The sequence below is a fragment of the Peromyscus leucopus genome, chromosome 8b, assembly GCF_004664715.2.
Source record: "Peromyscus leucopus breed LL Stock chromosome 8b, UCI_PerLeu_2.1, whole genome shotgun sequence".
Taxonomy (NCBI): Eukaryota; Metazoa; Chordata; class Mammalia; order Rodentia; family Cricetidae; genus Peromyscus; species Peromyscus leucopus.
This window is the reverse complement of record NC_051086.1, coordinates 58,624,797-58,641,134: the sequence shown is the minus strand read 5'-3', so window position 1 is coordinate 58,641,134 and position 16,338 is coordinate 58,624,797. Positions and strand designations below refer to the sequence as shown.

Here is a 16,338-nt window from a genome sequence, read left to right as displayed (position 1 = left end):
GCAGGGCAGCAGCAAGAAAGGCTGGCTCACCATAGCAGTGCACAATCTCCTGTCCCCTTCTGATGGGCTGTGCTGCCCGGACGGTGGCGACAGTGCCAGCGAAGGACACACTAGTGTTGGGGCTGCAGGAGTGGTTCAGGAGGCTGACGACAGGGAAGACGCCCGTGGCAAGGCGTACCTGCCTGCTCCTGGTAACGATGCTCTCTTTAGACCCTGAAAGTGCAAGGACAGAAGGAAACATGCATCAGGACATTTGTCCTGTCCTTACATCTGTTCTCAGAAGATGAACTGAGCAGCTGGGCCCGAGGGCCCATCTGAGTCATGGCTCGGCAGCCGGATCCAGTATAAATCGGGTGGAACATGACTCATAGCAAACTCTGGTCCCCAGGAAGTAAAGTGAATGAGTCCATGAAAAGTCCGCTGGAGCCTAACCATTATGCCTGTGTGTCACTCAAAAATCCCAATATTAGAATTTATAAAAAATAATAAAAAAGGGATTATCAGTAGGGAACTTTCTAGAGTTTCATAATGTTCACAGGATGCAGAACCATAGTACCCCTGGGATTATCTCCCCAAGATTTTTAACGTCTGGGTGCTTTTGTTTAACTGGTCTTTGGTTAGTTATTGGAATAAGTGTCCTAGTTAGTGTAGCATATTTTATATACTTACACAGACTTAAGTGTGTATAAAACCCTCAGCCTTCTTTATCCTGCCCTTTGTCTAACCTTTTCGGAAACTGCTCTGCAGTCTCATGTAAGCAAACCGTCTGTACTTGTTTTACTGAAGGCAGTCTTACATCCCAGACAACCTCTCTGCAGTAACACTCAGCCAATTCAGACAACTGCAAATATGGAAGGAAGAAAAAGGGCCTCTAGGCAGTGATGCGTCTGCATGAACATTCATGCAGACGTGAGTTGTTCACACTCATGTGCACAGCTATGTTCGTGTCAGGTTTCTGTTGCTATGGCAAAATCAATTTTAAAAAAGCAAAGGAAGGTAGGCTGACTGATGCATGCTTGCAATCCTAGCATTTGACAGGCTAGGACAAGAAGATCAGCCTGGGACCCAGAACTGATCCTGGCTCAGAAAAAACAAACCAGAATCAAAACCAAACCCAAACCCAACCAAAACAAGCGAGAGAAGAGGCACTGGGGAGCTAGCTCTCCTCCCACTGTTCCCTGCCTCCCCAAAGTTAGCGGTGGTCAAGGCTCTAGCGAGAGGATCTGTGGGTGACAGGTAAGATCCAAACTCTAACAGCCTACATGCTCTTCAAACAAAATGCTAATTGATTTGTTATGCGGTTTCTCAGGTCAAAGTTCAGAAGCAGATAACTACCATGTGGGGATATATGGCAATGTTTTCTGCCAAAGGGAGACAGACAGTAATAGACTAGAGGGGGCAGAGAACCCTTAAGTGTGACACAACAGTCCCAGGACAAAGAAAACCCCATCCCACTCCAATGTCATCACACGGGGACATTTCACTTGACCAGAGGCTCCTAGAAGGACTGCAAATCTACAAGGGTTTTTCTAATAGTCAAACATATGCAAGGAGTAGTATGATACATGTAAAATGGGCTACCCGGAAAGGCTTCAGTTAAGATCACAGCCTCAGTTTAAGCAGGAGGAAAATCCTATTTCCAACAACCCGGTTGAGATGTGAAAACTGATACTTAAAGGGACACGGTTTTCTAAAAACCTGGGAAACTCAGATCACTGTGCTGTCACGGTACATGTGCCAGGAATCTCAACTAGTTGTTTATCAGAGAAGTAACTGGTCTGGATACAAATGTAATGAACAGAGAAAACACCACGAACCATCATGTAAAAATGTTCTACAAAGGAAAAATTAAATATCAGAATTATGTTGTTTCTCTGCAGACAATTCTATTATCTGTTGCTATGGGGGACAAGCACAGAACATGTAAATATAATTCGCAGGGAATCCAAATGACTCAATTTTAGTCAATAGTTGTACAAACTGCATTAAAATCTTTCATCAGAGCTTCTCCTAAGTGCTCAGCTGATTTGAGTCCCTCTCCTCGCCTCCATGCCTACCTTCTGGAAGATGTGCTAATGAGCAGTGCAAATGCTAAATGGTAGGCAGCAGGAAGGAGCAGTACAGGGCACGAACAATTTGTCATCTGAATAATCAGCGTCTGCATAATTAAAAGTTGACTTGCATTCTCAACTACTGATAACTGGCAGTCTGTATTAGAACAGTTGCTAAAATTTTCTCAGGAAAAACTGATTGCGCCCCAGTGAGTAATGTGAGTTATTTATAGACCATCCTCGAGCAGAAGTAGGCTCAGGAACTGAGTGGGTGTTGGTGTCAGAGTTGAATGTCTCTCTAATTATTTCTAAAAAATTGAGTATTGATTTTTAAAAATTACTCAATATTTTGCATTAGTCATCTATTAGTGGAGATAATAGGAAGAGAGGGTATGTACGCACCTTATCAACCGAATTTAATGGGTGACATTTTGTATATAAAAATAAGTGTGAGTGATTCTCTAGCAGGAGTGTACCTTGGGTTTAAAAGTGTTCCCTGGTACATTTCAAATGGGACTCAAGTAGAAGGAAAACAACAGAAAGACTCATTTGCATGTCTAGGACACAGCTGCCCTGATAAATAGTCTGTAAATGAGAAGTGTGTGGAGGTGACCAGGACCAAACTGAAATAGCCCAAAGGGCAGTTAGCTGATTCCAGACCACACAAAGCCTCATCAAGGCTTGTTAAGACATGAATCCAGATGCAACACAGATGTGCCCTTCCTACGGGGACAGAACCACACACCCCTCTACCAAGAATATCATCAGTGGCCAGACCTATCCCTGGAGATGGGAACAGAGAGAGGTTTTTGAGGAACTTTGATTAAAAAGAATTTATGCAAAGATAATAACATACATTTTTACAGGTTTTTGTCAAAGTCTATCCTAGTTAACGCTTTAATCCTTCTTCTGTGCCACTAATGAAACAGCTGCTAATGAAATTCAATGAGAACACTAAACTGGGAGGTGTTGGAACCCCAAAGAAACAATAAAAAGGGATATAACGAGATTAGAACTATGAATAGACTAAAACAGAATTAGACAGTAAAAAAATGAAAGCGAACATTGCTGGTGGCATGTAACTGGTACGACTCACCTGGAGGGCAAATTTGCAGTATGTATCAAGTGCCTTAAACATGTTCCTATGGAAATATTCTTAGCACTTAGATTGTTTCTATTACAAAAACCAATTAAAATTACAAAAAGAATACATGGTAGTTATGCAAAATTTAGAAACTGAAAATGACAGAGACAAAGACCGTTATCTAAAGTCCAATTAGCAGGTCCAATGTTTGGATACGTTGTCTTTGCAGTGGCCCTTCTAGTTCTATGTATGAAATTATTACTGTTATTATTTGGATAGGATCTTGCTATGCAGCCCAAGCTGGCCTTGAGTTCACCATCCTCCTGCCTCAGACTCAAGTGCTCAGATTGTAGGCATGGAACATCATACCTGGTGGATGGAACTTCTAACATAATTTGTGACAAGGACACATGGTGATTTGTAAGTTATTTCTTTTCACGTAATATGCCATGGCCGTTTAAAAAATTGATCTAAAATGCACTAAAAATGTAATTCAAAAGCAAACCAAGTATCTTAGTTGGGGCCTCTACCGTTGCGATAAAACACCATGACCAAAAGGTACCTGGGGAGGAAAGGGTTTATTTCTTCTTACAACTCTCGGTGACATGCCTTCAACTAAGGGAAGTCAGAGCAGGAATTCAAGGCAGGAACTTGGAGACAGGAACTAAAGTGGAAGCCATAGAGGAGTGCTGCTTCCTGGTTTGCTCAGCCTTTTTTTATATACACCACAGACCACCTGCCCAGGGGTGGTACCACCCACAGTGATCTGTGCCCTTCCACATCAACCATTAATCAGACTTGCCTACAGGCCAATCTTAGGGAGGTATTTTCTCAATTAAGATTCCTTCTTCCAAGACATATCTAGGTGTGCACCAAGTTAACAAAAACTAATCAGGACATCAACAAAATGACTGCCAATCTCATAGGCAGAATGGCATCTCGATTTAACTTCTATAGAGTGGGTATAGACTGACCATTTTTATCATGATAATGTGCTTGCTCATGTGTACTTATAAAAATGTCATCAAGAGGGTGTGGGTGTAGCTCAGTTGCTAGGAAGCACGAAGCCTGTGTTTGATCTCTGACATGCATACACCCAGAACAAAATAAAATATACAGACTGCATGATGTCACAAGTTAAATTCTGCTGGGCATGGTAGTGAGTGCATCCCAGCATGTGGGACATGCAGGCAAGAGAGTCATGAGCTCAAGGCCTTCCTCAGCTATGTAAATGAGTTTTAGGCCAGCCTGGGCTACCAGGGACTCTGCCTCAAAAATTTATTTCCAGTTAAGTATTATTATTTTATAAGTTATTTTGCTTGCATGTATGCAGTACCCTCAAAGCCAGAAGGTGTCAGATCCCCTGGAGAAGGAGTTACACACGGTAGTGACCTGCCATGTGGGTGCTGGGAACTGAATCCAGGTCCTCTGAAAGAGTGGCCAGTGTTTCTAACCACTGAGCTATCGCTCAAGTTCCTTTCAGTTAAATATTTTAAAAAGCAGGAGCTTCTAGAGCTTGAGGAGATGGCTTCGTTGGTAAAATACTTGCTACATAAACATGAGGCCTGAGCATGCAAGTAAAAATTAGGCATATATTTAATTTCTTCTTAGACTTATCTGTTTTGTTATCTGTGTGTGTAAATGGCATGCGTGTGGAGGTCAAAGAACAACTTTGGGGAGTCGGTTCTCTCCTTCTACCATGGGAAACCCTGGGATCAAACTCAGGTCATCAGGCTTGGCAGGAGCAAGCTCCTTTACCAGGTAAGCCATCTCGCTGGCCATTAACAGATATATATATATAAATACTTATATAATAATATATATTAATAGATATTATATATATATAAATACTCTGACTACTACACTTCTTTTCCACTTAGAAATCAATGTTGTACATCTTTCCTTGTAGACTGCCTTTTGTTTTGCTGTTTTTGGCAGACATCACGCTCATGGTATTCCTCTTCTAGGGTTTGCATCCATCAATCACCCAGTGGCTAGCTTGGTTCCTGGGTGGCCGTGGTAAGCAGGGCTCTAGTGAGACTATCTGCTGAATTCTGACTGTGGGGATGGCCCTCTGATGCCCTGTCAGTGAGAGAGCAAAACCTATTGCCTTTTCTTAGCAATTCATCATGGACTCTTCTAAATGTTTACTGGTGTCTCCATAGAACAAAAGACAAGACATGAATGCAGGGGAGCTACAAACGGAAAGGAGATCTATACTTCAGCTCTCTCTGGGTATACCACTTCCAGGAACTGCCACATGTTCAGCTGTCCAGAGCTCTTCATTTTTATTCTTTAAAATTATTTTTCTTTGAGACAGGGTCTTACTGTATAGCCTTGGACAGCCTGTAATTCACTACGGAGACCAGGCTGGCCCCAAACACATGAAGATCTACTTGTCTCTGTCTCAAGTGCTGGGATTAAAGACATGCACCATCTTGCCTTGTTTATTTTTTGAGACAAGGTCTTGCTATATATCCTACACTGGCTTTCAGTTTGTAATCCTTTTGCTTCATTCTCTCAAATATTGGGATTACAAGTGTGCTGCCATCATATCCACTATTGAAGATATAAATCTGTATCTATATCTTTTGGTGTGTGGATTTATTTGTGTGGTATGGAGCACATGTGTACGTGTGGAGCCTGGAGGTTGATGTTGGGTGCCTTCATCAAATGTTCTCAGCTGTCTTATTTTTTTATCACTAACATGTATATGAGAGTATGGGTACACATGTGCCATGGCATACATGTGGGAGTCAGCTCTATCCACCCGCTTTCACATAAGCTCCAGGGGTGAGACTCAGTGTGTTAGGCAAGTACTTTTACCCCCAGGACCATCTTGCTAGTCCCAACTTAGTGTTTTTGACAGATTTTTGTCTGAATCTAGGGTTCACTGACAAGGGCTAGGCTCACTAGGCAGTGAGCTCCAGATGTCTGTCTGCTTCTCCACACCCTAGGGGTACAGACACACATCGCCAACGCCTAGCTTTTTACATGGGTACTAGGGATCTGAACTCAGGTCCTCATCTCTCCAGTCTCTTAGAGGCTCCTAATTTTTAAAATTTAATACATTATTTTTTGAGACAAGGTCTCATGTAGCCAAGGCTGACTTCTACTCATTTATATCGCTGAGAAGACTGAACTTTCTCCTGTCTCTGCCTCACAAGTACTGGTGCGCACCACCATGTCCAGCATGTTTAACTTCTGCCTCTCACAAGCTCCATATGCATTTGTTTGGTTTTGCTTGAGAGGGTCTCAGAGTGCAGTCTGGTACTTGCTGGCCTCTGCCTGTCCTTTGGACAGATCTTGCCACACAGCCCTGACTGGCCTGGGATTTGCTGCAGACCAAGCTGGCCTCAAACCTGTGATTATTCTCCTGCTTTTTGCCTCTTGAGTGCTGGATTAAAGGTGTGTACCGCCACCCCCGAGCATCCTAACAGACTGCCGCTATTTCTCCAGTCTGTTTTTGCCCCCAGCTTTGAATTTGTTGTCCTCCTTCAGCCTCCCCAGTACTGACTATAGGTGTGCCTAACTGTTCCATATTGGCTTTATTTTTAAACAGCCATTCCCTTTAAAACTTTATTATTGCTATGATGTGCGTTGGTGCACGTATGGAGGTCAGAGGCACTTACACGGTGGCTCACAAACATATGTACCTCCAGTTCCAGGGGACCCAATGCCCTCTTTTGTTCTCCTTGGGTACTAGGCACGCAAGTGGCACAAAACCATATAATAGCAAAGTACCCAAACACATGAAATAATAAAATAAAATTTAAAAAATTAATAGAGGCTGGAGAGGTAGTTCAGAAGGTAGGAGTACTTGCTACTCTTTCAGGGGACCTGGGTTTGATTCCCAGCACCCACTTGGTGGCTCCCTACCAACCATCTGTTACTCCAGTTCCAGGAAATCTGATACCCTTTTCTGGCCTCTTTAAGCACTGCATGAAGGTAGTGCACATACACACAGCAGACAAAACACCCTTATATATAAAATAAATAATAAAAATATTAAAAATAGGGGCTGGAGAGATGGCTCAGAGGTTAAGGGCACTGGCTACTCTTCCAGAGGTCCTGAGTTCAATTCCCAGCAACCACATGGTAGGTAGCTCACAACCATCTGTAGTGAGATCTGATGCCTTCTTCTGGTGTCCAAGCATACATGCAGGTAGAGCAATTGTATGTATAAAATAAATAAATAAATCTTAAAAATATTAAAATAAAATAAACAGGTAGTGCACACTTTTTTTGTTTGTTTGTTTGTTTTTTTTCGAGACAGGGTTTCTCTGTGTAGCTTTGCGCCTTTCCTGGAACTCACTCTGTAGACCAGGCTGGCCTTGAACTCACAGTGATCTCTCTGGAGGCAGAGACAGTCTGGTCTACATAGCGAGTTCCAGGTCAGCCAGGGCTGTCTCAAAATTTAAAAAAGTATTTTTATTTTACAAGTATACTTTATACTGTGTGTGTGTGTGTGTGTGTGTGTGTGTGTGTGTATGTGAAATCCACGTTCTTTGCAAGAGTAGTACATGCTTTTATCTGATGAGCCATCTCTCTAGCAACTCCCTAGTCTGTGTGTCCGTGTGTGTCCGTCATGTCCGTGTTTGTGTCCGTGTTTGTGTGTGTGTCCATGTGTCCGCCCTAGGAAATGACCTAATTCGAGAGCCCCTTTCAACTGTATTTCTGGCAGGCTCCTGTGTATCCCAGGCTGGCCCTGAACTCTTCACACAGGGTGATCTCCTGTTATCCCCCAAGTGCTGGGATTCCAGGTGTGCTCTGCTCTGCTCCTTCTTCTTTTCTAAAATTATGGTCAAATATGCTTCGTCAAAGTTTTGAAGAACTTATGAGGCCTGGTGGCAAATTTCAAAGTAAAAACAAATAGGGCCTGGGCTGTAACTCCGTGTTGAAGTGCTTGCCTGGCATGGGTAAGGCCCTAGGTTCAATCCGTAGCACTGAAAAATAATAATTAAAAAAAAGTTTTAAAGAACTCACATGACACATGTGTGTATGGAGGTCAGAGGACAACTTCCCCGTCAGTCTTCATCTTCTCCTGAAACAGGTTCTCTTTGTCAGGGCATGTATGTTGCACTGTGTGCATGCAGTGTCCGCAGAGGCCAAAGAGGGCGTGACATCACCTGGGACTGGAGTTACAGGGAGCTGTGAGCCACCATGTGGGTGGCTGGGAATAGAATTTAGGACCACTGATCTATCTTGTCAGGTCCTAACAGAACTATTTTGATAACTTGATTTTTTTTTTTTTTACAAAGTGTTTTTCTACTTCTAGAACAATTAAGGCAATTTGTATTTTCTAAAAGTCGTGTCTATGTAACATTCTTAAATTTAGCATCATAAAATTATGTAATTTTAAAAGAGGAAGCTGTCTTGTTATGTTGCCCAGGCTGTCCTGGAGCTCCTGGGCTCAAATGATCCTGACTAAACCTCCCAAGTAGCTGGACTATGGGTGTAGACAAGTGTGCTGGTGTTACTTTGTTACAAGCCTGCCTCAGCTTCCTGAGTGCCTAGATTACAGCTGTGTGTCACTATGCCTGGCTGAAGGTGCTAATCTTTCTGTGGAATTTTTCCTCCCGACACAGACGACAGACAGATGTCCTCTCTCCCCACCCCCCACTAGAGACTGAGTTCAGAGCCTCACATGTGCTAGGTTAGCGCTTTACCCACTTGACACATCCCTAGCCGCTGACCCCTTCAGGCTGCCTTTGAATTCATTTTGGCTCAGGCAGGTCTTGGGCTCAAGATCCTCCTGACTCCGCAGCAGCAAGTGCTGCTTCTTTTTCAATTTTCATGTATTTATTTTTATCTGCATGGATGTTTCCCTTGGATTTATGTGCACTCCATGTATTCCTGGTGCTCAGAGGCCAGAAAACAGTGTTAGATCCCCTGAGAGAGTTACAGACAGTTGTGAGTCACCATGTGGGTGCTGGGAATTGAACTCGGATCCTCTGGAAGGGCAGCCAGTGCTCTGAACCATTGACTCATTTTTAGTAACTGGGAGTACAGAGCCTGCACTACCAGGTCTGACTACAGAATTCTCTGACATGCATGAGTATGTGTACCCCTAAGTATGCTTGCTGGGTCCAGAGGCTGACAAAGGGTGTCTTTCTAGAGTGTGCTCCACCTTATTACCTTAGTTTTCGAGATTAGGGTTTTCACTGGTTACTATGGTCACTGACTGCCTGGGGAGGAAGTGCCTTGGATCCTCCTGCCTCTGCCTCCTACTGGTGGGATGACAAGAGCATGCAGCTTTTTCTGTGGGTGCTTCAGATCTGAATTCAGATCCTCACACCTGCACAGCACGCACTACTCACTGAGCCACATCCCCAGCCCCTATCCAGAGACTGTTAGGTTTACCAGATCTCAGGCTATATCAAGAATCTTTAAACTGTGGTCTGTGGGCTAATTCCTACCTGTTGCCTATTTGTGTATAGCCTGTGGCCTAATAATGGTTTTCATACTCTGTGTGTGTGTGTGTGTGCTTGCGCATTTGTGCCTGAGTGTGGGTGTGAGTGTACACACGTGTAGGGAGGTCTGAGGACAACCTCTGTGTCAGCCTTCATCTTCCACCTTGTGGTAGTTTGAATGTAACTGGCCTCCATAATCTCACAGGGAGTGGCACTATTAGGAGGTGTGGCTTTGTTAGAGTGGGTATGGCTTTGTGGAGGAAGTATGTCACTGTGGGGGCAGGCTCTGAGGTTTCCTATGCTCAGGATAGTGCCCAGTGAGTCAGCTGACTAACTGTTGCCAGCAAGATGCAGTAATCTCAGCTCCAGCACCATGTCTGCCTGCACGCCACCATGCTTCCCATCATGATGACAATGGACTGGAACCTCTGAAACTGTAAATGAGCCACTGCAATGAAATGTTTTCCTTTATAAGAGTTGCTGTGGTTGGGCTGGAGACATGGCTCAGAGGTTAAGAGCACTGGTTGCTCTTCCAGAGGTCCTGAGTTCAATTCCCAGCAACCACATGGTGGCTCACAACCATCTATAGTGGGATCTGTTGCCCTCTTCTGGTATAAAGGCATACATGCAGATAGAGTACTCATACACATAAAATAAATAAATCTTAAAAAAAAAAAAATAAGGGGGCTGGAGAGATGGCTCAGAGGTTAGGAACACTGACTGTTCTTCCAGAGGTCCTGAGTTCAATTCCCAGCACCCATATGGCCAGCACCCATATGGTGGCTCACAACCATCTGTAATGAGATCTGGCTCCCTCTTCTGGCCTGCAGGGATACATGCAAACAGAACACTGTATACATAATAAATAAATAAATAAAAATAAGGGTTGCCGTGGTAATGGCAATAGAAAGCCGTAAGACATACCCGAACACAGGTTCTCTTTGCTGTTCAGTGCTGTGTATGCCAAACTAGCTGACCCATGAGTTTTCAGGAATTGCTCTATTTCTGCCTCCTATCTAGTTATAGGAGCAGTGAAATTACAGAGGACCTTACTTCACCCAGCTTTAGGTGTTTCTGGGGATCCAAACTCAGGTTCTCAAACTTGTATGACAGTATTTTACTCACTGAACCATTTTCACAGCTGGGTTTTGTTGTTGTTGTTGTTTTTTAATGCTTAAGTAGTTGAAAATAAACCAAGAATAACTCTGAATATGGAAAATTGCAAAAGTCGAGATCTCAGTGTCTATAATGCACTTGGATGGAAATCAGGGCGGGCTCACTTTTGTGACTGTGCATTGCTCACAGCTGTTTTCGGGCTACGCGGCAGAGGTGCACAGCTGTAACAAAGCATTCGGCCTGCAAATCCTGAAATGTTTATACCATATGGTGCTTCACAGAAAGTTTGTGACTTCTGATCTATGAGATCCAAGTTTTGATAGATAGATACAGCTACCAAATCCCCAGGTTATTATGTAATCTTGGTTTCGAGATCCTTAATATATTTGCCCAGTCAAAGTCAGAACGGCACACTAAATTTTCTTACAACAAGGAGTTTTTGCCAAGCTCCTTCTTGTACACTTAACCATTTTTGTTTTATAGATACAATCTCTGTTCCTGAGAGCTACCACTGATAATATATTTCAGTATGGAAAGTCTCCTTCATAAAAATAAAATGTTTTGATTTATTATATATCTTACTTTGAGTTCTGCTATTTCATATTAACACCAATACCCTGGTTTACTTGTGATTCTTGACATGCCCAAATATTGTTACAGCAGTCACTTTTGTGAATGGAATACAGAAGAATCTTAATTTTCTGTTTTCTGATTCACTTAAAAAGAGTGCTCAGAGAGAGTTTAGCTCATTTACTCCCCCACCCCCCGACAGCATCTCACTAGGTAGCCCTGGCCGGCTTAGAGTTCACAGAGATACACCTGCCTCTGCCTCCTGAATGCTGAGATGAAAGGTGTGCACCCATGCCTGATTGTCCATTTACATTTTACAGGACAGACCCATTTTCATTGGTTACCTTTTGCTTTGTGAAAATACAAGATGGCTCAGTGGGTAAAGCACCTGCCATGTAAGCCAGATGCCAGATGCCCTTAGCTTGATCCTGGTGCCCATGCTAAGTGGTGGCTGGCATCTGTAAGCTCAGCATGCTTAGGGCAAGATGAGAGGTAGAAATAGAAGTGGAATGTATGAAGTACAGGGGCAGAAACAAGAGTGATTCTGCCTCAAAAACAGATAGGAGAAATTCAACTCCTAAGAGCTGTCCCCTAACCTTCACACAGTCTCTCTGTCTATCCTTCTCACACTCCGAAGTTTAAAAAGTTTCCCCCCTAGAATGAATGATGCTTTATACCATTTCAAAAATTACTAGTACACTGTTCCACTATGTGAATAGTGTTCTTAATTTAAAAACACAGAGGACCTCAAAAATATAGGAGCAGCCACTAATATGCAGCGATTTTGGATATTCCAACATTCGTGTATTCTGTGTGGGGGAAACACATGCCATGTGTGTATGGAGGTGAGAGGACAGCTGTGTAGAAGCAGCTGGTTCTCTCTTCTGCCATGTGGTCCTGAGGATATAACTCAGGACCTGTGCTCTCAGCACACATACTAAAAAATGAGAATGATATAGAGAAGATTAGCATGGCCCCTGGGCAAGGATGACAGCAAATTTGTGAAGTGTTCCATTTTTATTTCAGCCAGGTGGTGATGGTGCATGTCTTTAATCCCAGTACTTAGGAGGCAGAGGCAGGTGGATTGAGTTCAAGGCCAGCCTGGTCTACAGAGTGAGATCCAGAACAGCCAGGACTACACACAGAAACCCTGTCTCGAAAAACCAAAAACCAAACCAAAGAGAAACAACTCAGGTCCTCAGGCTTAGAGACAAGCACTGTTCTAGCAGAGCCATCTTTCTAGCACAGATTTGGATGTTTTTGTAGCAGTGGTTCAAAGAGGGAAAGAAGGGCAGAAAAGAAAACAGAGACTAACTTGAGATGTGGTTTGATAGGACCATGGGCCATATAAACGCTAGTTTTCAAATTCCATTACTTTAAAATGGGCAAAAGATCCATGTCCCAAAGAATGCCTACATACTGTATAATTTGGCAGCTGAATTAAGATCTGTAGACATATACACACAAAAAAAAAGGATAGCAAAATCTGGACAATATCACATGAGAAGTCTGAAGAGTAAACTTCTACAGTTTAGTTAGGCTAACAGTGTTAATCTGTCAATAAAGCCTAGGTTTTATCTCCTTTCTTCCCATTTAGCAGAGAAAAGAAGATGAGATAGCCCAGCAGTTAAGAGTACTTGCTGCTCTTTCAGAGGACCTGGGTTTGATTCCCAGCACCCACACGGTGCTTCCTAAGTTTCTGTAACTCCAGTTCCAGGGGATCTGATGCCCTCTTCTGGCCTCTACAGACACCAGACACACATGTGGTACTCAGACATACACAAAGCACTCATAAATATAAAATAAACCTTTTTGCTTATTTGTTAGTTTGAGTACGTTCTGTCTATATGTAGTCCTGGCTGTCCTGGAGCTTGCTATGTAGACCAGGCTGGCCTCCAATTCACAAAGAGCTTCCTGCCTCCCTCCCAAATGTTGTGATTAAAGGCCTGTGCCACCACACTAGGCAAAAAACGAAATAAAACAAACAAAAAAACTTAAACAGCACTTTCTCCCCCACCCCCCCTCATATATTTGTGTGATGTCTGTGCATATCTGTGTGTGTGTGTGTGTGTGTGTGTGTGTGGGTATGAGCTTGCCCATGGAGGCCAGCAACTGATGTTAATTAAGGATTTTCCTGGATCACTCACTCTCCATCGCACACACTGAGTTTGGGTCTCTCCCTTAAGCCCAGAACTCACCAATCCGGCTAGTCTGGTTAGCTAGCTTGTTCCAGGGACCCTGTTTTTCTCCACTGTGCTGGAATCCCAGGCAGGCTGCCACACTTGCTCACACTTGCCTGGGTCCTGGGGATCCGAACTCCAGCTCTCAGGCTTGCAGAGCAAATGCATCCCCCACGGAGTCATCTCCCCAGGCCTCAACGGCATTTTCTGACAAAACACTGGAGATGGCTGGGAGATGGTGGAGGAAGGAAAAGCACGGGGCCGCCGAGCCTGACCACCTGAGTTTGACCCCCAGGACACACATGGCGGGAGAGAACTGACTCCTGTGACTGTGACACGCACAGCACAGAGAAAATAAATAAAAGTCTAAAAATATTTCAGTCTTTAAATTTTAATTAATTAGATGATGATGATGATGATGATGATTATTATTAACTTTTGGGGCAGGATCTCACTATGTATAGCCTTGGCTGATGGGCATCTTGCTATATAGACCAGGCTGGCCTTGAGCTGAGAGATCTACCTGCCTCGGTCTCTCAAGTGCTGGGATTAAAGGCGTGTGCCACCATGCCTGGCTCCATAAGGTTTTTTTTTTTTTGAGACAGCGGTTTCTCTGTGTAGCCCTGTTTGTCCTGGAACTCACTCTGTAGACCAGGCTGGCCTTGAACTCAGAGATTCGCTTGCTTGGCTCCTAACTGCTAGGATTAAAGGCGTGGGCCACCACCAGCTCTGGCTCCTTAAGTTTTTAAGAGACAGGGTCTCATGTAGCCGAGACTAACCTCAAACTTGCTATACAGCTGAGGCTGTCCTGAACTCCTAACCATTCTGTCTCTGTCTCCCAAGCTCGGATTACAGAAGTGCACACAAAGCTTCTTGATAGTACAATGATAATATAAGTCAACTGTCTTCCTCTCAGGTTGATGACTCACTCGTTCGACGCTAGTCTTCCCAGTGGTCTCTGCCTCACCTGTGTGCCACACGGAGGTTATCGCCTGGGCATTGCACTGTAGTTGGAGCATGTGTCGCAGCATGGCCAGTCCCCAGATGGTCACGTCTGCACACAGTCCTGGAGACACGGCTCTCCCCCTGGAGGACTTGAAGCTCCCACTCTGGGTCTGCGAGCTGGCTGCTCTGAGCTGCCTGCAGAGTGCAGAGACACTGACGGCACAGATGAATTTGTGTTCCGCGCTGTGTTTTTCAGTGTGAGGCAAAAGGCTGAAGACAGCATTATAATTACTTTCATACTTCCCACTGGCACTGCATCCAGGAACTGGGGTTTCACCTTTTTTGCAGTTCTCTTCACTCTCCCCCTGATCTGAATAATCAAATGTCCTGACCAGACTCTTGTTTCCAGGTAAACAGATGTCTTTGTTACCGGTCTCATCACAAAGCACCCCGACAACTCCGTCAACATCTTCAAATCTGGTTAAAAGAGTCATCCTCAGGGCCACATGGCAGAAGACCCCAAGCGTGAGAAGCAGCGCCCCCAGAGGACACTCTGTGCTATGGTAACACTCCCACGCCTCCTGCATACATTCCTGGCTGCAGTACCGGGCATAGCTGCAGCCGCCACACGGTACTGTGGCCAAAGTGTGCTTCAGACACCGGTGACAGTAGAGGTCTCCATTGGTGACTCTGGTATCCCACTTGTTTTCTAGGCCATGATGCAGTGGTGGCATTTCTCCTGGGTTAAGGACACTTACGAAAGCATCCTCCTTCACCAGGAGCTCTCCTGGGAGAATGTCTTTTGTGGCAACTAGATGGCGACCTTTCAAAGGGTCTGTGTGTAAGCTGACAGAGTGGGATGCCCCAGAAATCTGTCTGTTCTCTTCCCCCAGGGCCATATCCTCAAAGGCTCTGCTGAGAGCTGCTGGGAAGGTTTCTGGGAGGGTCTCCTTGTCCTGGATCTTCATTTTCAGATGATGGAGGCTCTTCTGCAGAATGTGATGAGAGGAAGGTACCAGTGTTGGCTTGGCAGCGAGGCTGCTTTCAAGGTCAGTGATGGTTTGCTTCGCCTCCTGTAGTCTCCCCAGGTTCACCAGGCATTCTGTCTTCCGCAGCATCATCTTGGGTTGCAGTCTTTCAGGATACCCATGCATTCCTGCTCTCACTATGTCTTTAAGACATGCCTGAAAACAAAGGAAATTCCAGATGACTCTTGATGTCTACTCTTTCTATGTCCTGACAACTGAAAACCACAGGCACGAAAAGGGTCATCAAAGTGGACAGTTTCGATCGAGAGCTTAGGCCTCAATTTACATCCTCTGCTCTGCTTCCTGATCTTTCCTTTTTCTCTCTTCCTCACTCCCTCCCTCCTGCTTCCTTCCCTCTCCCTTCCTTTTCTTCCCCTCTTTCCTCTCCTCCTTTCTTCTTTACTTCCTTATGCTGGGGACTGCTGATTTCAGCACCTGTGTGACCTTTTCATTGAGTGACTAGTAATACTTGTTGAGAGTATTATCTAATTTTTCTTATTAATCAGTTCTGGGTTTTTTGTTTGTTTTGAGACAATGTTTTCCTATAGCCTTGGCTGGCCCAGAACTCTCTATGTAGACCAGGCTGACACAAACCCATAGGCCTATCTCTGTTTCCTGAGTGCTGAGATTAAAGATGAAGCCTGTCTCACTGAGACCAGCTCAATAGCTCTGGTTTTTTTTTCAAGATTTATTTATTTTTTATTATGTATACAACATTCTGCGTCCATGTAACCTTGCACACTAGAAGTGGGTGCCAGGAATTGAACTCAGGACTTCTAGAAGAACAGTCAGTGCTCTTAACCTCTGAGCCATCTCTCCAGCACCCTAGTTCTGTTTTTTTTAAAGAGCAAAAAAAGTCTTAAAAAATTAAAGGGAGTCAAGGTAGACCTTGCCAGGTTTGATGGTGAACACCTTTAATTCCAGCATTCTAGAGTCAGAGGACAGTGGATC

At 44.2% G+C, this 16,338-nt stretch overlaps 1 protein-coding gene and 1 non-coding gene across 4 annotated transcripts in view; one reads left to right on the top strand and one right to left on the bottom strand.

The window, feature by feature from the left end:
- The window catches only part of Smyd4 (SET and MYND domain containing 4), a 68,891-nt gene that overhangs the window by 18,861 nt on the left and 33,692 nt on the right, over positions 1 to 16,338 (bottom strand). For all 3 annotated transcript variants that reach the window (XM_028866735.2, XM_028866736.2, XM_028866737.2), the window contains 2 exons: positions 14,382 to 15,543; positions 31 to 213 (listed from right to left, as the gene is read on the bottom strand). In XM_028866735.2, coding sequence (XP_028722568.1) covers positions 31 to 213; positions 14,382 to 15,543 — 1,345 coding nt within the window. The remainder of the gene's footprint in view (positions 1 to 30; positions 214 to 14,381; positions 15,544 to 16,338) is intronic.
- Positions 12,154 to 12,255, top strand: LOC114691611. The gene has a single exon (XR_003734224.1). It is a non-coding gene; the product is annotated as a U6 spliceosomal RNA (small nuclear RNA).